The sequence below is a fragment of the Lissotriton helveticus genome, chromosome 3_1, assembly GCF_964261635.1.
Source record: "Lissotriton helveticus chromosome 3_1, aLisHel1.1, whole genome shotgun sequence".
Classification (NCBI taxonomy): domain Eukaryota; kingdom Metazoa; phylum Chordata; class Amphibia; order Caudata; family Salamandridae; genus Lissotriton; species Lissotriton helveticus.
The window spans coordinates 1294474307-1294498625 of NC_136061.1; the positions used below are offsets into that span (position 1 = coordinate 1294474307).

At 45.1% G+C, this 24319-nt stretch overlaps 1 protein-coding gene across 1 annotated transcript in view; it reads left to right on the forward strand.

Annotated features, from left to right (window-relative positions):
- Nucleotides 1-1320: 1320 nt before the first annotated feature.
- The window catches only part of LOC144824243 (otoancorin-like), an 84915-nt gene continuing 61916 nt past the window's right edge, over nt 1321-24319 (forward strand). The window contains exons 1-3 of the mRNA XM_078683385.1: nt 1321-1389; nt 2271-2404; nt 21770-21878. Coding sequence (XP_078539511.1) covers nt 1321-1389; nt 2271-2404; nt 21770-21878 — 312 coding nt within the window. The remainder of the gene's footprint in view (nt 1390-2270; nt 2405-21769; nt 21879-24319) is intronic.

Sequence of the window (24319 nt, forward strand, 5' to 3'; positions counted from 1 at the left end):
TGAAATTCGTTTTTGTTGGCCTTAGTATTCAGTGCACTTTTCCACTGCTAACCGGTGCTAAAGTACTTGTGCTCTCACCCAAAAACATAGTAAAATTGGCACATTTGATTTAAATATGTTTCTAGGAAATTTGTTCTAGATGTACCTGTAAATTAAATGCGACTAGTGGGCTTGCCGCACTCATTATGTCACCTTACAACATGTCTCAGGCCTACTACTGCAGCTTGTAGTGCAGTTTTAAACTTTCAGTTTGAACTGGCAAAATAAACCTTTTGCCAGGCCTAAACCCTCCTTCTTAACACCCCTAAGTTACCCTTAAGGTAGGCCCTAAAGCTCAAAGGACAGGGTGCAGTATATTTAAAAATGTGGCCATGTACTTTTCAGTTTTACATGTTCTAGAAGTAAATAAGTCCTAAATTAATTTGTCATTGCTGGAAGGCCTGTCTCACCCATTGGATAACATTGGGTTACCTTATTGCATTTAATAAGTGATAACTTTGGATTGGGAACAGGTAGGAGTGTAATATTTACACTCTAATGAATTGTGATTTAAAATCTTCCTTAGTTGTACAGTCAGATTTGAGTATACAATTGTGAAAATGCCACTTTTAAAAAGTTGGCCTTTTCTCGTCCAAACCATTAGGTGCATGCAGCCTGTGTCCTAGATCACATGCCTGGGTTTAGTTGGCAACTGGCATGTTTGCATTTCTCTCAGACAGTGAGTTAAATGGGTACTAGGTCTTGGTATGATGGGCCATACACACAGATGCGTATGGTGGAGCTGTACCCTTCCCCACTTACCTTTCAAAGGGCCTGTCTCCACCACACTCACAAAGAACTTGACATCTGTTTATTGTCACCCCAGATTCCTTGGAGCCTGGGCAAGTGAAAGAAGGAAATTCCAGAACCAGATGTGGTGGGGGCGTTTAGAGGTTTCTCTCACTTCAAAAGCTGGCACCAGATATAAATATTGGACTCTCAGATCAAGTCTTCAGTGCCCTCCTAGATCTGCAGAGGATACCCAGAAGGACTGCTTGTACTTCAAAGGACTGCCTGCCACTTGAGAACTGCTTTGTATCTCAGACATCTACCATGCTACTACCAGAGGACTGTCACTCCTGTTGCTTTAAGCTTGCCCCGTACCCTTAAAGGACTTCCCTGCTGATTTGAGGCCTGCCTTGCAGCATAATCCTAGGACTAACAGAGTTACTTCAAGTATCAGTTGGCTGAACTCCAGTTCTGAGATACAGGGACAAAACAAGCTCCAGTGGCCTCTCTGCAACTGCTCTATTGACCTGCTGCAACTGGCCCTGCCTAGCCATGCATATGAACCAGCGTGGATCTGCTGGAGCCCTGCTAGTCTCTGCTGGAGTTCCTCAACCCCAAGAGGTATCTCACAAGGCCATGGACTCTTGGCTGATATCAGTTGAGTTACTCCTGAGAAATCCTGAAATTTTAAATTCTGTGCGCTGGTCTTTGAGAAAGCAACTTTTTCAGTGGGACTAATCTGGTCCCTGTATCCTGCTTGCTCTCCATTGCAGTCAGCCTTACCATGTGACTTTCAACTGGTCTAACACGACTAAATGATCGCAAGTGGCGCTTTGTGCTTTTACACGCTATACTTACGTAAAATCTTTAAATTTCATATCTCCAGTTCTACTGATTGGAGTCTTGTCGTTTTGGCCTCTATTTGCTAAAATGTTCCCTATTTTTCTAAATTGGTGTCGGATATATCTTGTTTCATGTTTCACTTTACTACTGTTTTTGTGCTGCATAAAAACTTAACACAGTGCCTCTAAGTTAGGCTTGACTGCTTTTGTGCCAAGCCACCAGAGGGTTAAGCACAGGTTCATTTAGTGACTTTAGTGACTCACCATGACAAGGACTGTGGTTGTTGCTTCAGGAGCGTATTCACCCCTTCAATGAAAATCTCAATTTCTTACAGCAAAACAGTAATCTACTTATTCCTCCTAAGTCTAATTAAGACTCTTAATCATTGACTTTGGCCGCCCAGATCTTCCATTCTGAGAACATGCAGCACATATTCCCTAACTTATGGTACTCTACACACAATTCTAGAAATTAAACTATGTTACAGGTTTCTGAATTTAAGTCAGACCTCCTCCACTAAACTGCTCCGCAAAGCAGGGGAGCACAATTTGTGGCACTAAAATCATTTACATAATTTTGAATAGAACCAGAAAAGTGCTCTGTAGTTTAAAAATGTGACATTCCTCTTTTGTTAACTAATCTTGTTGGCTTTTTCATAGCTCTGCAGCTTTTACCAAACCAACAGCACTGTGTGGAAAAGACTCTACGATTTAACGGCAGCCCAAAAAAAGATTCTCACTGATGGTCTGAGCAAGTGTGGCATGAATGTGACTTCCTCCAAGGTTATCCCCAGGTGAGAGAAGACATCATCAGTAACAATGTACATTGCCTGGAGTATTTCTCTTCACATAAGTGAGGCAGTGTGCATGTGCCAATCAAGGCCGGACTGGGAACCGAAACCAGCCTTGGCAAACTGCTCAGCTGGCACCTGGGGTGGGTGGGGGAGGGGGTGCAGCCGCGCTGGGTACTAGGGCCGGTTTCGGCAGATTTTGTCACAGGGGGCCTATATTGCTGGCCCCTGGTAACAAAAGTGCCCCCCAGCGCCAAAAAAGCAGCATTCACCCTGGCGGCCCACTTGGAAAATGCCCAGTGCCTGTTATGGCCAGTCTGGCCCTGGTGCCAGAGCCTAGCAGGAGGAGGATGAAAAAGAGATATATTTTTTCCCTTACACACAATATTATAATGCTTTGGAGGCACAGAACTGAAAATTGGTTCAGAGCAATGTGCGGGTATAACTAGATTTTTTGATCCATTTGAGATAGAGGGCCTTATTATGATGGCAGTCTGATGAACGTCTGACCGCCATCATTGCGGGATGGATACCGGCTGACATGTAGTCGGCGGTTCCACTCGCCTAATTACGATCTGACCACCATGCAGGTGGTCGAAAACATACCTATTTCTATTATGGCTTGTGCAGCGGCCCGGAAATGGCCTGTGGCACAAGCCACAATAGAAATAGGCATGTTTCAAAAATCCATGCACTGTGTGCCAGGCACCATAAGGTGCTCAGCACAGTGACCATGAATGTTTGGTGGGCCACCACATGTGCCCACCTGGCCCCATGGCGGAGGCCAATGGGGCACGGGGCCCTGCTAGTAACCTCCAAATTCCCTTTCTGTCTGTCGGCACTTGACAGTTGGATCGCCATGTACAGGCTGAGGGAAATGGTCATTGTGATCCCTACACCAATGCCTGAGTAGGCACCATGCTATTGTAGGGATTACGGTCTGACCGCTGTCCCGACGGGCTCCTTGAGCCCGTCAGAAAATCTGCGGTCTGTCCCTTCACTGATGCTCTCCGATCGCAGGATCAGAATCCAGCTGTCGTACTGCTTCAATGGATGGTGGTGGGACCGCCATCGATGGGTTGCTAGTGGCAGTCCCACCGCCATGGTACTGAACCCCATAGTTTTGTATATCTATTTTAGACTGAAAATCGTGACATATAGCGCAGAAATACACATTTCAGATTAGTCGTGCTTTCCGAAGTGACACAATCCAGCCGCATCTCCCTAATGCCGCATGTTCGGTATAAAAGTAATAAACAATTACAATTGCCCTAAATTAAACAAGACTACAATTTAAAATGTGGAGGACTAGGTGGTTTCTTGTAAGCTCCATGGAACCAGAAGGATACAAATCCTATTCAAATGTAGCTTGTCCATCATTCAGACAAAATAAAATGAAAAATTGTTTACATTAGTGTGTAGCAGTGCAGGCTTTTCAACCTAAAGAACAAAAACCTACTGAATGGTCTGCCATGTTATTAGTAATAATCGCCTTGCACGACCCTCATATGTTCAAATCAATTCAGTCAATATATCAAATGTCATTATAGTCAAGAGCAACAATGTCCATATAAAAATCTTTAAAAATGTTAAGATTGCTTCATCTTAAAAATATTTCACTCTTTCTCATTTCATTAGTCAAAAAGCCGATGAATTGTTTATAGGCGAACTATATTTGTGTCAAGAGCAAAATAAGGTATCCATTTCTTTGCTCTAAATAGGACCATTCCTATTAAAAAAGATAATACAATGTTTTTAAGACTGTATAATGTATAATAGAATTGAAAAGGCTCCACCAAATAAGTGTGCCAGGAGGCACATAATGAGTATAGCTATAGGCATCTTCAAGAGATTCCTAGTTCGGCCTCATTCGAGAAGGCTTCCAAATGTGCAAGATTTTTCCTTCTTAGAGCAAATATAATGAATGATATAATGGCAAGATGATGATTAAAAGCATCCTGATAGTAATATATTTTACCGGCTTTAAGAATTGCCGCTAGGTATTGTTTTCTGAGATCCTTATAAGCTACAGCACAAGATAAAGTATATTGTGCTTTGGCTGGTTCTACCATCACATGGGCATTTTGGTAATGTGTCAGCCCACTCCTCCACTTTTGGGAAGGTAACCCTCAGGTGCAATGTTCCTAAAAGCAGTCTAGTGAAGTAGAACCTATAATGGGTGTTCTTCATCATTACCAGGTAGTTTTGCAGGTCGGCGTGTACCGGGCCTGACAGGTATCTACAAATTTTTTGCGCTCACAAGAATCTCTTTCTAGCTCTCTAACTCCCGTGAGTATAGATTTAACCTCAGTCCTACTATATTATAAGAATGTAACTGTGTCTTTAGCTCCAATACTATTATCCACTTTTCTTAGGTGGTTTTCTATATAGGTCAGCCAACTTATCTTTCCCCATGTGTCTAAGGTTAGGCACTCTGATATTATATCCTTGGCAAACTTGTCCCTACTTTGCTCCATATGTTATACCACAACAGACCGGGGCTGGCATGTAGGTCATCCTCTAAAAAAGGAACTGCTACTTCCTTATGAGTAATGTAGGATGAGCTGTTTTTTGGAACAGCCAGGAGTTGGGATAAAAACAAAGGTTTGCAGAGTCACAATTTGCTCCCACCACCTCCACAGTGGGGCACCGTAACTAGCACTTGGCAGGTATTACTTTTATATAACAACAGTATTTCCCTAATAGCCTACTTTGCTTGCAAATCTAAAAATGGATTCTATGGCTCTCAGGAATTTAATTTGAGATGTGTTTAATTTAGTTTCCCATCGCCCTGATGCTGTAATTTGGACTCCTTGATATGAGAAGCAATGGGTCTCAGCTAATCTTACTCCCATAATCTGGTGTGCTCTCTTTTTTGCCCTGCCTTTCCCACTCACCATGATAAATGTTTTCTGTAGATTTACTCTCAGGTCTTTATCTTCCATAAGGGTGACAACATTTTCAATCAGGAGCTGTATATAATAGGATTGGAACTGGGCGGGATTCAACCATAGAGGCGTCAGCATTCACTTTCTGTAACATCTCATCCACTCCATTTATATGGAGTGGGAAGAGCAGAGGGCAAGGACACAACCCTGTCGTACCCCCCGGGCTACCTTAAATCGTGGGGTACATTCCCCTTTCAGGCCATAATGTACCCGTGCAGTCAGATGGGAATACAATTGTGACAGGTAGCTTTTAATACCCATCGGGAGCCCATGTCCATGGGAGTTTCCCATAGTGTTTCATGGTTTACCAAATCAAACGCACTGCTTAAGTCTGCAAAGCATAGATAAATGTGTCCTTCTTTTGCAACTGTATCTTTATTGATAAGCAAATGTAGTTTAACACATTGTTCTATCGAACCAACATCCCTCCTGCGCCCATACTGGGTATCAGTGAGGATATGTTTCTCCTCTACCCACTGTTCTAGCCTAGCCAAGAGAATTCTACCCATTAACTTGGCTTTGGAATCCAGAAGGGATATTGGGTGGTAGCATCTTGGGTCCCCTCTGTCTCCTTTTTTGAATATCGGAACAATTGTACTCTCTGTCCAAGTACCGGGGAGAAAACCTTTAACTATAGCATTGCACACTTGTGATAGCAAGGGGGCTCACAAAATATCATGTGTCTTAAAAGTATCTATTGGGACCCATTGGGGTCCAGAGCTTTCCCGTTAGCAGATTTACTTAAGGCGTTAATTACCTCTTCTAGTGCCAAAATGCTCTGCCCAGTCCCCCTGTTGTACAAAAACGTCTACCCTAGGATCCTCTATATCTTTCCGGAAGGGCTGATTTATTGTCTTCCAAAAAATGATATTATTATTTAGCTCTGCAGCCTTCAATAGATCATTCCAAACCTGTCTTTCATCTCTCTCTTCCTTTTATCCAGGTCAGATTTGTACGTAGCTCTTAGGGCCCGATTATGATGCGGTTAGAAAAGCATTCCCACCTAGGGCCCAATTACTGGCCAGATTCCGATCTCGCTCGGAAAGCCCTTTGGCTGACTCTGTCCCATAGAGATTTCTGAACGACTCGTGCTCCTGGGCTCTGAACGCCCAAGTATGATGCAAGTACGTGCTAACGGACTCGGTCTCTTGAAGCCCCATTGAAGACAACGGGAGCCTGTTGTACATTGCATACAGAGGCTTACCTTGAGAAAAAAGTACGCCGCACTGTCCTGGGGACACGTCAGTGCTGCCTGCACCATACATGCATGTGTAGGAGGACCCTTGGGTACCCCCTGCGACCGGGTCATAGGGCTACAGGTAAAGGGGGGGCCCGCTACGGTCCCCAAAAATCCCTTCCCAAAGCTTTTTCGAGTCAGAGGCTCAGAGTCGATCCGGCTGCTCGATGCACGCATCATATTGGTCGCTCGAAAATTGGACCCATAGCGCTGCACGAGTGCCTTGGGTCACTGACAGAATATCGACGGGCAGAATATCGAAGTACAGAAATATCGACACAAGAATATCGATGTGCAGAATATCGAAGTCCTATCTACATCATGGTAAGTACAAAAATATCGGAAAAAAATATTGATGTAAAAAATATATGTACAAATATTTGTTTTTTTATGTTAAAAAATAATGTAAAATAAAGTAAATAATACATACAATGAAAAGAAACATAGTACAAAATATTTTAAAATGTTAAAAAATGATAACTAATACATATGGTGTCGATTCCGATTCAGTAAAATGCCCACCGAATAGCCGTACGAAGCTTTTTTCCCGTACGAATCATATGCAGAACCGTACCCGTACATACAATGTAGTACGATGTGTACCCAAAGCAGTTCTCCGTACGAATCGTGCCGAAGACCATACAACTCACTAATCCGTATGAATCGCATTCGGAACGCGCAGTACGCAATGTCCGTACGGATCGAAGCTGCATTTTCCGACCCAGCAAGTACGAATTGTATTGACATCACTTCGTACGACTCTTTTTCTACGGGAGCTTAAAACATCCGTAAAAGTAGATTTTGCCTCGAAATGCGTATGAAACGGACCCCCCCCGGGTACGGTGCGTACACCCAATGACTGCAGGGGTATGGTGCATCAGGGTACAGTGCGTACACCCCTGGATTTCAGGGGTTCAGTGCATATGTCCACCTGCGTACACCCCATGATCGTAGGTGTACGGACCGTAGAGGTACGGTTCGTACACCCCAAGGTCGTATGTGGACGGTGCATACACCCCATGCGTACACCCCTTGATTTTAGGGGTACGGTGCATATGTGATAGTGTTGCCCTCTGTACGAATTGCTCATACGCGACATTTACCGTACGAATCACGTACTGATTCCCCGGTCCAGATCGTACTTGGCGGGTCGTGCGGCATTTTCACGAATCGTACTGTTCACTGTGCGGGTCGATGTCGTACTGATTTACCCTTCATTTTCGTACGGTTCGCAATGATTCGGACGTATTTGCTCGCAACGGATCGTACTACGCGATTCGGACGGATTCGTACGATTCGGATGGAAACGGCTACGAATACGAATCGTCGGACGGATTTGTTTCCCGAATCGGAATCGACCCCATAATGTAAAAATAAATTAAACATATACATATAAAATATAATATAATATATATACTTACTTATTAATATTCATAAATAATTATTTTAATAACTTATAATTGTTTAAAATCTTTTATAAATTATAAATACATATACACACATACAACAATAATATAAATACAAATATAAAAATGTATATAACAATAAAAAAATTACAATATTTTTTATCTTTTTAAAATAAATTATACACTACATTAACAAAAACAGTAGATGAAATATTGGATCGCCGAGGGCATAAAATTACTATTCCCACTTCAGAGAGTGTAACAGTAGGGAAAGTGTTGGATAGCGTAGGGGTAAAAATTACTATTCCCACTCCAGTGAGTGCAACAGTAAGGAAAGTGATGGATAATGTAGAGAATAAAATAACTATTCCCACTACAGAGAGTGTAACAGTATGGAAAGTGTTGGATAGCGTAGGGGTAAAAATTACTATTCCCACACAAGAGAGTGCAACAGTAGGAAAAGTGTTGGATAGCATAGGGGTAAAAATTACTATTCCCACTCAGAGAGTGCAACAGTAGGAAAAGTGTTGGATAGCGTAGGGGTAAAAATTACTATTCCAACTCAGAGAGTGCAACAGTAGGGAAAGTGTTGCATAGCGAAGGGGTTAAAATTACTATTCCCACTCCAGACAGTGCAACGGTAGGAAAAGTGTTGGATAGCGTAGGGGTTAAAATTACTATTCCCACTCCAGAGAGTGCAACAGTAGGGAAAGTGTTGGATAGCGTAGGGGTAAAAATTACTAATCCCACTCCACTGAGTGCAACAGTAGGGAAAGTGTTGGATAGTGAAAGGGTTAATATGACTATTCCCACTACAGAGAGTGCAACTGTAGGGAAAGTGTTGGACAGCAGAGGGTTCAAATTAACAAGCTTGTCACTTAAATATTTTTTTAAATTAAATAACCAATTAATAATTATTTAACAATACATTAATTATGGATACCAATACATTAAAATTCATATTTATTTCAATAAAATGAAATGACTTTCAATCAATCAAGAAATTTGTATAGCACGCTACACACCCGCCAGGGTCTCAAGGCGCTGGTGGGGGGAGAAGCAGCTAGTGGTCAAAGAGCCAGGTCTTGAGCAGTCTTCTGAACACCAGGAGGTCTGCAGTTTGGTGTAGGTGGAGGGGGAGGGCGTTCCAGGTCTTGGCAGCACGGTGGGAGAAGGATCTGCCTCCAGAGGTGGTTCTGTGGATGCGCAGGACGGTGGCCAGGAACAGGTTGGCGGAGCGGAGATTCCTATTGGGTGCTTAGAAGGATAGTCTGCTGTTGAGGTAGGCGGAGCCAGTCTTGTGTAGTGCTTTGTGTGCATGGATCATGAGTTTGAAGGTGATCCTTTTGTTGACGGGGAGCCAGTGCAGGTCTCTCAGGTGGGGTGATGTGGTTTCTGCAAGGGACGTCGTGGATCAGGCGTGCGGAGGCGTTCTGGATTCTCTGGAGTCTGTTGATGAGTTTGGTTGGGGCTCCGGAGTAGAGGGAGTTTCCGGAGTAGAGTCGGGTGAAGATGAGGGCGTGGGTGACTGTTTTTCGAGTGTTCGTCGGGATCCATTTGTAGATCTTGTGGAGCCTACGGAGGGTGTGGAAGCATGCGGAGGAGACGGCGTTGACTTGGTTGGTCATGCTGAGCGTAGAGTCGAGGTTGATTCCCTGGTTGCGTGCGTGGTTGGTCGGTGTCGGGGGGACTCCCAGGGAGGGGGGGCCACCAGGAGTTGTCGCACGCCCAGGGGTTGGGCCCCAGGATGAGGATCTCCGTCTTGTCCATGTTCAGCTTGAGCCGGCTTGCCTCCATGCAGGCGGCGACGGCCTTCATGCTCTGGTGCAGTTTGGATATGGTGGTGAGGGGGTCCTTGGTGAGGGAGAGGATCAGCTGGGTGTCGTCGGCGTAGGAGATTATGTTGAGGTTGTGTAGTCTGGCGATGCGTGCGAAGGGAGCCATGTAGACGTTGAATAGCGTCGGGCTAAGGGTGGATCCCTGAGGGACGCCGCAGATGGTCTTGGTGGTTCCGGATTGGAACAGGGGAGGAGGACTCTCTGTGTTCTGTCGGTGAGGAAGGAGGTGGTCCAGTCCAGGGCCTTATCTCGGATGTCTGGGTCGAAGAGGCGTGCTTGGAGGGTGTGGTGGCAGACAGTGTCGAAAGCGGCGGAGAGGTCCAGGAGGATGAGGGCTGCTGTTTCGCCGTTGTCGAGGAGCATTCTGATGTCGTCTGTGCGGCGATAAGGGCGGTTTCAGTGCTGTGGTTGCTGCGGAAGCCAGACTGGGATGGGTCCAAGATGTTGTTATCTTCTAGGTAGCGGGTGAGCTGGGTGTTGACGGTCTTTTCAATGACTTTCGCTGGGAACGGAAGCAGGGAGATGGTTCCCCCATTAACCCATAACCCACTCCTAAAATAAATTATCATAATTAATATAATAAACAATTAATAAAAAATAATGACCAATTATTAATTAATTAACAATAAATTAATTATCAATTCCAATAAATACAAATTAACAATTACTTTATTATAATTAATTTACTTCACACCATATTCCCCTATACACCCACACCTGTTCCCCCAAATATTAACACAATTAATATAATTATCAATTAATCAATCACTAAAAATTAATTAACAATGAATAATTAATTAACAATAAATTAATCAATACCAATAAATAAAACTTTATAATTACTTTACTATCATTAATTTACTTCCCCCCATTACCCTATAAACCCACAACCCACTCCTAAACTAAATTAACATAATTATCAAATAATGAATTAAGAAAAATAAATGACCAATTAATAATTTATTAACAATAAATTAATTATCAATACTAAAAAATAGAAATTAATAATTACTTTATTATAATTAAATTACTTCCCACCCTATTCCCCTATAAACCTACAACCCGCATGGGAACTAAAATGCTAAATTTAATTAAAAATAATTAATAATTTCCAAAATGTATTATTTAATTTACTATAATTAAATAACTTCCCACCCTATTCTGCTATAAACCCACAACCCTCTACGGTACTAAAACGCAAAATTTACTTTACATTTTTTTTACTAACTTTGAAAAATGTAATGCTTATCAAGCTTATTTTGTCTGTCATTTGTGCTTATTTTGTATCTCTCTTGATTTCACCCGTGTTTAGCATTTTTTTCTGTATCTTGTGCCTGTTTTCTTCATTTCTGACCGTCCTCCGGCCTGTTTCCCGCCTCCCTCGCCGCCCCCTGCTTCCCGCCACCAACGCCGACCCCGCGTTTTCCTTCTGCTCCCTCCCCGCTCCCGCCTCCCAGCTGCTCCGCCCACCCGCGCACTTGGCCTTAAATGGCGACCGTGCGACACAGGTGAGTGTGACCCACTTGTGGGACACCCCTGCGCCGCACGGCCACCAGCTGCTGCGTGTGCCCTTTCCCTGTGCCCTCTGCCTCGCGGCTTGCCTTGCTGCCGGCTGACCCTGCTGCTCTGTTGTGTTTTTGACAATCGTTTGTGCTTGTTTTGTTTTTTTCCCAGCTTTGGCCCGTGTCAAGCTTATTTTGTCTGTCATTTGTGCTTGTTTTGTATCTCTCTTGATTTCACCCGTGTTTAGCATTTTTTTCTGTATCTTGTGCCTGTTTTCTTCATTTCTGACCGTCCTCCGGCCTGTTTCCCGCCTCCCTCGCCGCCCCCTGCTTCCCGCCACCAACGCCGACCCCGCGTTTTCCTTCTGCTCCCTCCCCGCTCCCGCCTCCCAGCTGCTCCGCCCACCCGCGCACTTCGCCTTAAATGGCGACCGTGCGAACGCGCAGCGGGCGCGCCGATTGTGCGCCGAAGGCGCGCCAAAGGTAAGCCCGTCTGCGCCCGTCCGCGCCTGGACCGCGCCCAGTGCCAGGACCCCTGGCCCCCACCGACGGAAGCCGTCCCGACGAACCTACACCGCCGCCGATCTCATCGCACTCAACACCGGCCGCATCCCAGGATGTCACCAAGCCGCCCCGAAGCACACCCACGGACCCTTCAGCTGCCACGCCTGCAAGTTCACCTGCATCCGGACCTCCCCTGCACCCGCCAAGCCGAACACCAGCAGCAACCACCTCAAGTGCATCCTGCTCAACACCCGCTCCGTCCACAGACACGCCGTAGAACTCTGGAACCTCCTCGACACCACCGCCCCTGACGTTGCCTTCCTCACCGAGACCTGGATGAACGCCTCCTCAGCCCCGGACATCGCCATCGCCATCCCAGAGGGCTACAAGATCATCCGGAGGGACCGCACCGCCAACCAGACGGGAGGAGGCATCACCATCATCCACAAGAACACTATCCGCATCACAACCAACACCGACGACACCCTAACCACCGCTGAACACCTGCACTTCCAGATCCACACCAACCCGAAGACCACCCTCAGAGGCACCCTGATCTACCGAGCCCCGGGTCCACGCACACGATTCAGCGAGGACATCGCCGACTTCATCAGCCCGCACGCCCTCCCCTCCGCCGACTACATCCTCCTGGGGGACCTCAAGTTCCACCTGGAGAACAACAACGACCGGAACACCATCAGCCTGCTCGAAAACCTCGCCAACCTCGGACTCAAGCAGCTGGTATCCACCCCCACCCACCTCGCCGGACACACACTCGACGCCGTCTTCTCATCCAGCAAAGACGTCACCTTCAGCCACACAACAGGACTCCACTGGACGGACCACAGCTGCGTCCACTTCACCTTCAGAAGAACAACGATCCACCACCACCAGCAACAGGCTGCCCGAAGAAGCTGGAACAAGATCACAGCCAACCAGCTCACCGCGTCCCTGAGCCAGCACCCTCCCGCCAGCTCAGCGAACCCCAGCCAGGCCGCCGACAACCTCACGAAGTGGATCAACAACTGCGCGGACGAACTCGCCCCTCTGAGAACCCCACCCAGCAGACCCTGCAGCAGAAAAACACCATGGTTCACCGACGAACTCAAGAACTCCAAGAAGAACTGTCGAGCCCTCGAGAAAGTCTGGAGAAGGGAACCAACTACGGACAACATGACCACCCTCAAGCTCGCCACCCGGAAACACCACCAACTGATCCGCGCCACCAAGAAAAATACATACAAGGACCGGCTGGACAACAACGCACACAACTGCAAGGAACTCTTCAACATCGTGAAAGAGCTCTCCAACCCCAACGCCGGAAACAATGACATCACCCCGTCGCAAGACCTCTGCAACTCCCTCGCGTCCTACTTCCACAACAAGATCACGGACATACACAACAGCTTCAGCAACCAACCAACGCAAGCCACAACCGCAACAACGCCACCCACCACCACCCTCCGCACCTGGACTCCGATCAGCACCGAAGACACCATCCGCACAATGAACTCCATCCATTCCGGATCTCCGACTGACCCCTGCCCTCACCACGTCTTCAACAAGGCCGACGCTGTCATCGCACCCCACCTGCGGGACATCATCAACACCTCCTTCGACACCGCCACCTTCCCTGAGAGCTGGAAGCACGCCGAACTCAGCGCTCTTCTCAAGAAACCCACAGCAGACCCCACCGACCTCAAGAACTACCGTCCCATCTCGCTCCTCCCGTTCCCGGCCAAAGTCATCGAGAAGACCGTCAACAAACAGCTGGCCGCCTTCCTCGAGACGAATGGATCCCTCGACCCCTCACAGTCGGGCTTCCGAGCGAACCACAGCACCGAGACGGCCCTCATCGCTGCCACCGATGACATTCGAACTCTGATGGACAACGGAGAAACAGCGGCCCTCATCCTCCTGGACCTCTCCGCGGCTTTCGACACTGTCTGCCACCGTACCCTAGTACAGCGCCTCGGCAACATCGGAATCCAGGACAAGGCACTGGAATGGATCACCTCCCTCCTCGACGGAAGAACACAGAGAGTCCGCCTACCACCGTACAAGTCAGAGGCCACCGAAGTCATCTGCGGCGTCCCTCAAGGATCCTCACTGAGCCCCACCCTCTTCAACGTCTACATGAGCCCCCTCGCGGCCATCGCACGCCAACACAACCTCAACATAATCTCCTACGCCGACGACACCCAGCTGATCCTCTCCCTGACCAACGACCCCGCCACCGCCAGAGCCAACCTGCACGAAGGGATGAGAAATGTAGCCGAATGGATGACGACCAGCCGCCTGAAACTGAACTCGGACAAGACGGAGGTCCTCATCCTGGGCTCCTCGCCCTCCGCCTGGGATGACTCCTGGTGGCCCCCCGCTCTGGGCACCGCACCCAAACCGACGGACCACGCACGCAACCTGGGCTTCATCCTGGACTCCTCCCTCTCCATGACCAGACAAGTAAACGCCGTCTCCTCGTCTTGCTTCAACATCCTGCGCATGCTACGGAAGATCTTCCGGTGGATCCCCATCGAGACAAGGCAGACGGTCACCCAGGCCCTCGTCACCAGCCGACTGGACTACGGCAACGCCCTCTACGCCGGAACCACCGCCAAGCTCCAGAAGAGACTACAGCGGATCCAGAACGCCTCGGCCAGACTCATCCTCGACATCCCCCGTCGCAGCCACATCTCCGGACACCTGAGAGATCTGCACTGGCTCCCGATCAACAAGAGAATCACCTTCCGGCTCCTCACCCACGCACACAAAGCCCTACACGACCAAGGCCCGAGCTACCTCAACAACCGGATCAACTTCTACACTCCCAAGCGCCTCCTCAGATCAACCAGCCTCGCCCTCGCCGCCGTCCCCCGCATCCGAAGAGCGACAACAGGAGGAAGGTCCTTCTCCTACCTGGCCGCCAAGACCTGGAACTCACTGCCGACCGACCTGCGCCTGACCCAAGACCACCTCTCCTTCAGGAAGAAGCTCAAGACCTGGCTGTTCGAGCAGTAACGGCACCCCCCCCCACCCAGCGCCTTGAGACCCTACGGGTGAGTAGTGCGCTCTATAAATGACCTCATTGATTGATTGATTGATTGAATACATATATTAAAAAAAATACAAACCATAACAAAACATGTGAAACACATACATGTAAAATATATACTAAAATACATAACACTAACATAAACATTGATATTATTAACAACGATATTTTTGCAAACGATATTACTGACTTCAATATTGACAAAAACAATATTTCTTACCTTCAGGTCGATATTCTGGTCACCAATATTCTTGATGTCAATATTCTGTCCCTTCGATATTCACAACAAAATATTTCTTTACTTCGAAATTAAAAAGTCGATATTATGTCTGTTCACCGTCTACCATGTTGTAGTCATCTGGAGGGCTTTGCTGATGGGTAAGAATCGGCTAGAGCGTGAGGCGATATTCATATCGTACTAGCTCGCTCGTATGGCAGTATGAGTCGGTCGGAAATCACACTCGCGACTCGGACTCGCTCCTGACGGATGCCGTAAGGAGCCCTTCCGGGCAAGATCAAAATCTGGCACTACGTTGCGGTTAGGAAGACCTCCTAACGGCATTTTGTCCTCTAGAATTGGATTAGAAATGTGTCTTCCCAACCGAGGGCCAGATTATGATGCAGTTAGGAACATAGGTGCCCATAGAAGTCAATGATAGTCCAACCAAATCGTCTCTGGAAACATCCAGATGCATCACCCTCAGTCGGTGGGACTCTGCCGATTCGAGTCGGTCGGAAAACATTTCCAAACCGATTCGATCCAGTAACCGCATCGTAATCAGGCCCTAAGCCTGATCATTTTATTCCTATCTCTCGGAATGTCCCGTAGGGCTTTTCTCAGTTTTCTGTTCGCCTGGGAACAGTCCTTATAGAACCAGCCCTGCCTCTTTTTTCCCTTACTTCTAGTGGTTTATCTTAGCTTCTCTGATATTTTTGCGATTATTTTGCAGAAGACTAGCATGACACATGACGGTGGAGACCTCAGATCCGTACATATGTTAAAATCACTAAGATTTTCTGCCATGATTTCCCCTGTGATGGAGGTACCATTTATATACGCCCATTTTAGTCTGATGCCGTTTCTGCCCTGGGTTTTGATTTGGTTTATCATTTGTGGACCGTTTGGCCGTAAAGTATTTATATAAAAGACAACTGTCAAAAGGGCTTGATTGCTAAAAATGCTTGGAGTAGTGTTAAAAGAGTCTTTTAATCGATACTCATTTTCAGTGACCAGTACATGGTCAATAGTGGAGCTTCAGCCATTCCCAAAATACATGGGTACTTGTTGTAACCCTAGCCCTTAGAGGTGTTCTAAAAGTTCAAAATGATATTTAAAAATACATTTGTTAATTGCCCCTCCCTATGGATTGTGTGAGAAGTTTTTAGATCCCATCCTGTTGTATTGACTTAATGCTATTTGTAAATATTTTAATCTCCCTACTTAAGTTCACAATTATATGAGTTTTAGTTTTGGCAAAGACATTATTATTAAAGGATTACTTAAACAAGATTTAGCTTTTCCTCCATTTGCAGGTGGAGTAGTTGGAAGTAGGGAGTACGCGCATAAAATCTCATCAATTTCACTGATATGGGTATAGATATTAAAAAGGCCAGACCCCCCTTTGCCCGCCCTCCCTCTGAGGCGACTGCCAGGGTTAGAAACAATGCAAAGCCCTCCACATAAAAATCATCTGTTGCCCATGCCTCTTGTTGACAGAATAAGTGACTTTCACTGATGGTCTCCAGCCACTCTGGATTCCCCAGTTTAGATTTTACTCTTGCAACATTCCAATTCAAATTGTAAGGTTAGTGCTTTCATTTTTTATACAAGTCGATATACCCCTATCTTATGTGATTCGTAGTCTATGTTATGTGTGTCAGTTGAAATACTACCCTTCTTCCCCTCCCCGCCCAGTTGTCAATCTTGTTCATCGCAGTTGCAGAGGGCGGAAAACCAATTTGTAATTAGGACTGTTATAAGTGGACTGTGATTCAATTTTACTTGCTGTTGGTGGGCATTCTGATTCGCTGGTAGCCCTATTTGGGCAGAAGTACTACCTATGTCATGGAACATGCCTGGCCTGTTCAAAAACCCAAGGGGTTCAGCTAAAATGTTCCCTTGGGCATTCTCAGAACGTAGCTTACAGCTTAAATCAACGAGTCTTTAATCTTAAGAGATCGAAAATGAACAACAATACAGTCGCCTTGGCCAATTTTTCTACAGGGACCTAGTCAATCAACTCTTCTGACAATTATTACTTCTTGGAAAAGACACTGTGTGCTCCAAAACCGCTTGGCCAGCCAATGTATCACCTTCTTTTTTAAGTTTGATCCAGGTTTCTGTTACACTAGGTATTAATTTAGGGACATTTCTCAATATGATTACATAGCGTGTTGGTTCGAGTGGGAGATGTGAAATTGTGTTTACATGTGTCTCTGCATTCATCGGGGGATTACTTTCGGTAGGATCTGGAGGTGAATCTATAGGATCGACGTACAGTGTCGTAGTTGCTGATATGTTAGTTTGTGCCACTTTCTATGGGGCGATGTCCCCAGATTGATTATAAATTAGAGTGAGCACCTCTTTTACAGAAATCTCCAGTTTAGATATTCCAAGTTTAATGGCCTCCAGTTCCTTCCTTACCGAGTCTTCCAGTGTAAACAATCTGCCATGCAGCTTCTTTAATGTAAAGTCTGTTGTTTTAGTTGCATTTAGCGTTTTTTCCATATGGGTAATCCTGGGTAACTTGGGAGCATTGGGGTTTCCAAGCTCCCCAGTGGTTGTTCTGCCCTATTTTTTTTTATTTGAGGCTTCTGAGCCCGCTGGCTGACAAAAAGTTTTTGCTCTGGGGTGGACGCCTTGCATATAAGTGAGTCTTCACTGATCGGAAGGGGATCATTAGAGACACATCGGGGCAGATTCCGATTCGGTAAACTAATCCATACGACAAATCGAATCCGTAGCCCTTTCCGTACGAATCGAACAATTTTGTACGAATCGCGTTGTACGATTCGTATGAAAAATATACGACCAAATTGTTGCGAACCGTACGAAAAGCAAGGGAAAATCTGTACGATACAAACCCTCAAAGTGAACCGTACGAATCGTAAAAATGCTGTACGACCCGACAAGTACGATCTGGACCGGGGAATGAGAACGCGATTCGTATGGAAAACGTCACGTATGAGCAATTCGTGCGGAGAGCCACACAATGCATATGCACCGTACCCCTGCACTGTACCCCTATGCACCGTACCCCTATGCACCGTACCCCTGCACCGTACCCCTACACACCGTACCCCTATGCACCGTACCCCTATGCACCATACCCCTATGCACCGTACCCCTATGCACCGTACCCCTACGCACCGTACCCCTATGCACCGTACCCCTACGCACCGTACCCCTATGCACCGTACCCCTGCAATCATGGGCTGTACACACCGTACCCAGGGGGCGTCCATTTCGTACGCGGTTTGAGTCAAAATCAGCTTCTCCGGACGTTTTGAGCTCCCGTAGAAAAAGAGTCGTACGGAGTGTTGACGAGACGAATCATACTTGCTGGGTCGGAAAATGCTGCTTCGATCCGTACGGACATCGTGTACTGCGTGTTCCGAATGCGATTTTTACAGATTTTTAAGTCGTATGGTCTTTCGTACGATTTGTACAGAGATCTGCTTTGGGTCCGAATCGTACTTCACCGTACGTACGGGGACGTTTAAGGGTATGATTTGTACACAAAATATGCTCCGTACGGCTATTTGTAAGGGATTTTACCGAATCGGAATCGGCCCCATGGTGTTGCAAGCTTTTTCTTTTTGGGTAGAGCCCCTGGATCTGGTAGGGTATCTTCCTCAATAACATTGTCCATTGTATTGTGTAAGGCAGATTTAGTTGCAGCCAGTCTCTCCTCTGCGTTGGTAATCTCACTATTCAAAAGGCCCATAGCATTGGTTAAATAGTAAATTGCTTTAGTTGAGGCTACTGGCTTTGGTGCTCCCATCCCAGCTGCCTGGACCAATTTACGCTTGCCCATACTCTGGGATGTGTTTAGTATTCGTAGAAAATATTAAAGAAGAAGAGGCACTGACTTACCCGGTCTTTTATCTCCTATCTTGACCGAGTCCAGAGTCCAGGGTCCAAGGTGTTGCCAAATAGAAAACTAAAGAGGGGGGACCAGCCCAGCTTTGTACGGCTGCGCTGTAGGAGTCTGCTGGTGCCTTTGGGCATCTGGGAGGCTCCTCCTCCCTCTTGGCAGCAGTAGTGTTGGCTGGGGCACCGAGTCCCACCCCAGCACGGCATAAAAGAGCAAAACCCGGGTCTCAGTGCGTCCCCACAGTTGTACAGTGCGTCCGTTTTTTTCCACTGCCCCCCAAAGGGTGTTTGAGCTGAGGGGGGGTGGGGTAGTTGGTTGTCTACAGTTAACAACAATCAGTCAAATTCCAGTTAGTTCCAGATTCCGCTAAAGTGAGGTTGTGACACAAAGCAATTGGGCAACTATGGTAGTTACTGTGATACTTGAGACTATTGCGGTACTTGTGACCGTCAGTGTGATCGTCCCACAATAATATAATGAAATGGTTTAAAAAACGTTTAACTCAATGAGTTAATATGCTGTAACATTATATTTTATTAATTCAAGGTAAATAATAGTTAATAATTCATTTACGCATTTATTTTACAATAAAATGTTTTTAATATTTTTGAATGAATTGATAAACGTTATTGTTCGTCCCCTTACTTTACATAGTTTGATCTTCACCAGTGGTGGAGCAATCCGACTACATGTGAAAATGTACTTGTAGTAACTGTAAACAGCTTTAATTCTGTCTTACATGTCACCACCTCGAGATTTCAACGGGTAGAGACATGTAAGTTTGCACTAAGGAGAAAATCTACACTCAAAAATAGTAACTAGCCAAGCAAGTAACTAGACTTGCAACTAGGTGCAGATTATTTACATGTGAGAAAATCTATACATGTAAATGTAACTCTCTGAATAAGGCTCTAAGACCTTTTACATACACATGGCTAGGTACTGAGAAGTGTTGGTGTATGATCGCGGGCACCTCTCACCAGTGTTTTCAAGTTTTTTAGTTTTCAAGTTTTATTTATTTATGATAACGGAACTCTGTCGAGATCCACATAACAGTTTATCAGACAAAAGGAAGAACGACAATAATTACATAAATAAATAGAAATGTCAGTACAATGTTAGAAAACATTTAAAGAAAGAAAACAGTTTAAAACAAAACATTTCATTTGGGGGATTAAGCATAGCTACAATGAAATCATAAGCAGTAAAAATACCCAACTGAAAGCACAAAGGTTTTAACCATTAAATAAAGTTTACAAAAATCACAGATATCTGTACCACCATGCCATTTAAACAAAAGACAGTTCAGTGGAAGTAAATCATATCTCAACAAAAGAATAAATCGCCTAACTGCATGAGGAAGATTCCAACCTAAATATGCCTGAAGTTTTTTAATTTCACAAGAGTTACCGAAAGGGAACATTCCTCTCTTAGATTTTCGGGTCATGCTGTCTGCTCTAAAACTCAACTCCCAAGACGTAGTCTTTAAGGATAACTTTAGTTGGGCAGTTGATGATGTAAAAAGACTTTGTTCATCTATATGTAATAAAGTAATTGCCTGTCTGAAGTTCCTTACAATAGAGGAGTAGACATTATAGGAACCCAACAACTCATTTTTTATTTGAAACCTCAGAGTGCCAGGCTTTCCTTCAGCTATATTAAAAACCCAACGCACCACACTCGCAACTGCCTGAGACCGTGCACTACGCAGGCCAAATTCTTGTCTTAACGAAGACGTAGAGCTTGCAGTATTTACAGAGGCTAAGTTACGAAGAATTCTTCCTTCAGTAGAATCCAAAAAATTCCAGCATGCCATGTCCACTATTTCCAGTCCGTAGATTAGGGATGCGGGGATTTTTGCCCGATAAACTTCGAGCAGTATGGAAAAATGCCTCCGACCTGTCGCTTTATATAAGGAGATAAGACTCTTCCCTTGAGCGAGAGCTTTCCTACTATTTTTCTCTGTATGGGTTTTTTCTGATAGATTACTCGTGACTATCTTCCCAAGAAAGGGGTAGGATTTAACTACTTCTAGTCTTTCGCCCCCGACAGACCAGTAATAATCATTGTATTTAGGTTTTCTCCTTCCACAGAAGCACATTATTTTACTTTTTGAGGTATTAATTTTTAAGAAATGGGCCTCGGAGTAGGAGTTCAAACCTTTTAAACGATGATTCAAACCCTTTGGGGTGAGATCCAGAATTAAAATATCGTCAGCATACATTAAGCATGCGATGGGTGATCCCCCTAATACAGGTGCAATACCATTGCTAGTAGATAATATGGCTTTAGGTAGATCAGCAATGTATAGGGAGAATAACAGGGGCGCCTCTCACCAGTGCTTAATTTGCAGAAGATTAAGTAACAGGTCACAAAGTTTTGCTCAGAAGCCCACGGCCAGCACCATCAAAGGTTGAAATAGCGAATTGCCAGGTGAGTAATATCGATACCTCCTCATGCCTCTTTAATCCAATACGAGACACTACCTACTTCTTACACTCACTCTCACCCTTTTTCAGTCTTTGTCTCCCTACTTCTTTCTATCTATTGTGTTTTTCTGTATCCTGCTCTGGATCAAATTCTTTTGAGGAAAAATAAGTTCTGGTCCCCAAACAAATAAGTGCTGGTGGGCCCCATCTGCAACCACTGGCTGAAATTAAACACTGCCTCTCACTACGAACCATTTTCCAATCATACTCCATGACTGTTGAAGAATCTTTTAAAGTGTTTCTCTTTGAAATAACTATGGATGGTTCAAAGTGTGATATTAATATTTTATTCTAGTCTGGGACAGCTCTCCTGTTTCTTCGCCGACTTGGTTGAGAAGATGGATTCTAATTCTCGGGAGGCCCTAAACAACGCGTTGCCCAATTGCACCCGAAATGTGAAGGATGTAAGTAAAATAGAAGTTTTCTTGTACCTAGTAACACCTGCATTGTGCTGTAGAAGAATGTTCGGAAAGAGAAAAAGACGCTTTAGAATCTTTGTATTTCCAGACTCCTCAAGTCTCAACCCTTCAGTTTGAAATTCGCCCCATAGAACACAGTCCTGTTTTTCGCCAGCCTTAGTGGCCAAGTTGATGTAGATACAATCTCACAGTTATAAATCATAACTTGTTAAAACATTTTCTTTTGGTGCAAGTCATACTGGCGAGATCTTCTTAACCTAATACGTGTCTTATAGGTTTTTTATTCTCTTCATATTTCTATGCTTCTCTCCTTCTTTCATCCTCCTTTTTTTAGTTTCTCCACAATGGTGCAGTATAGCAATGCCTTCAATGGAAACTTTATATTGCGGATTCAAGAACAATTGACTCATGGCTCACTGCCAGAGAAAACTAAGGGGCATATTTACAATAGAAGTCACGTCTGAAACACAAGGCTGCCCCATATTTACAACAATATGGTGCAGCCCTGCATTTCCCCATGCGCTGGCGTTAAATGCTGCCTAGTGCCAACTAAGGCACCCTTGCACCATAGTGCAAGCGTGCCTGCATTGTAGAGGAAGATTATTTATGTGCAGTAAGGTCTCCCTTCCTGCACATAAACAAACTTTAAATGGTGTTTTGAAACTTCTATGTGCGTTGCTTAATGCAGCACACATAGAAGTTAAAAAACGTAATTAAAAAAAAAGTATTGTTTATATGCAGTAAGAGACAGCTTCCTGCAGATAAACAATCAATGACATTTTGCTAGTTCTATGTGTGCTGCACAACGCAGCACAAATAGAAATAGCAAAAGCGAGGAGAAATTAAACATTCCTCCTCGTTGCATCAGGGTAAAACTAGGTTTCCCCTGTTCTTAGTTTTGCCGCTGCCCCATATTTATGCCAACCTTGTAAAAATGGGACAGCGTCAAAATCTATGGGTGGTGCAGTGGAACGCCCGCTGCAACACCCATTGCCCTCCCCTTTTATGCTAAGTATAGTGTAAAAGGGTGCCTTATTTACAAGGCAGCGTTAAACCACAGATCAGTTGACTGGGGGTGAGTGTTTGATTTGCTCAGGTGCTCCGTCCATCATCCCCTTTTGTATCGCTTTGTTCGCCCTAAGTGTGGCAGGGTATGCTCAGACGTGAGTCCCTTGCTCACTTGGCCACTGGATTCAAGATAGCCTGGCTGAGGAGGATTATGAATCCGAAACCGGTCCCAGGATGCTTGTTTCCGGTCCATGGAAGACTTGGCTTGGCAGTTCGGGCTGGACTGTTCCCAAAAGGCACAGGGTCAGACTGATTTGCATATAGCCATGTCTGAAATGGGGTGGCTGAGTGGGCTAAAGAATGGTGATGGATTAAACCCAGATCAGTTGACTGGTGGTGAGTGTTTGATTTGCTCAGGTGCTCCGTCCATCATCCCCTTTTGTACCGCTTTGTGAATAAGGCAAAGCCCCTATCGCCCCACAACATCGTGAAAAATGACATTGTGGTGGCAATAGGGGCTTGCAAATATGAAAAAAATCTCTCTGCCAAAGGGTAAATTTCCAGCAAACCTGAGATTCTCCTGCCGACAGGAAATACTGCACCCCTTCCTAAGAGTAAGGGCAACTATTACATGGCCAGAAGAGAGGTACAACTCTCCCATCTTCTACCCAATGAGATTAACTTAACCCACAACAAATTCCTTCAGAGTTTCGTTAAAGTACCAAAATGGATCTATAAATATTTATTAACCAATTTTGAAGAGCCAGAGGGGTATAATAAATAAACTAGATTTTTAGGCAAGTAGATGGTCACATAATTCTAATACTTGAGTTCTACTCACAGAAGTAACGCAAACTAATCAGCTCGCTCAGAGTATTCTAAATGTATAGAATTAAAAAAAAATCTTTTATGAATGATAATATACATCGTATAAGTTTCATAAATGGGATCTTAGGGAGACATTTGATTGTTATCGTTGAAGTAAACCGTAGTAGGTACAACACATATTTTTGCAACCTGCGTTATTATTATTTCATATTGTAATAAAGCCTTTAATTAAATTAAGCAATTTCTGAAGATAAATGCCCTCCCTGAACCTAAAACCCTAAGGCTGGGTTACTAACCTAGTATTCCACCCCATGTAGTTGGGGGTTTATGTTTTTTTACTATAACAGTGGCCAGGCTGGCGATTGGATGGACATGGCTACAGAAGGAAGGTCCGGATCCCCTATCTTGTTGGCAGGAATGTGTATTTCTTTTCAGGCTGGAATTGCCAGTGAAGTCTGAGGGGGGGTCATTCTATTTTCACACCTGGTTACACATTAGAGATCTTAAGAGACACTGTTTATTAGCATTATCTGTATATTAAAAAAAAACGCTTATGTTTTCGATGAGTAATGAATTTTGTTAGACAATTG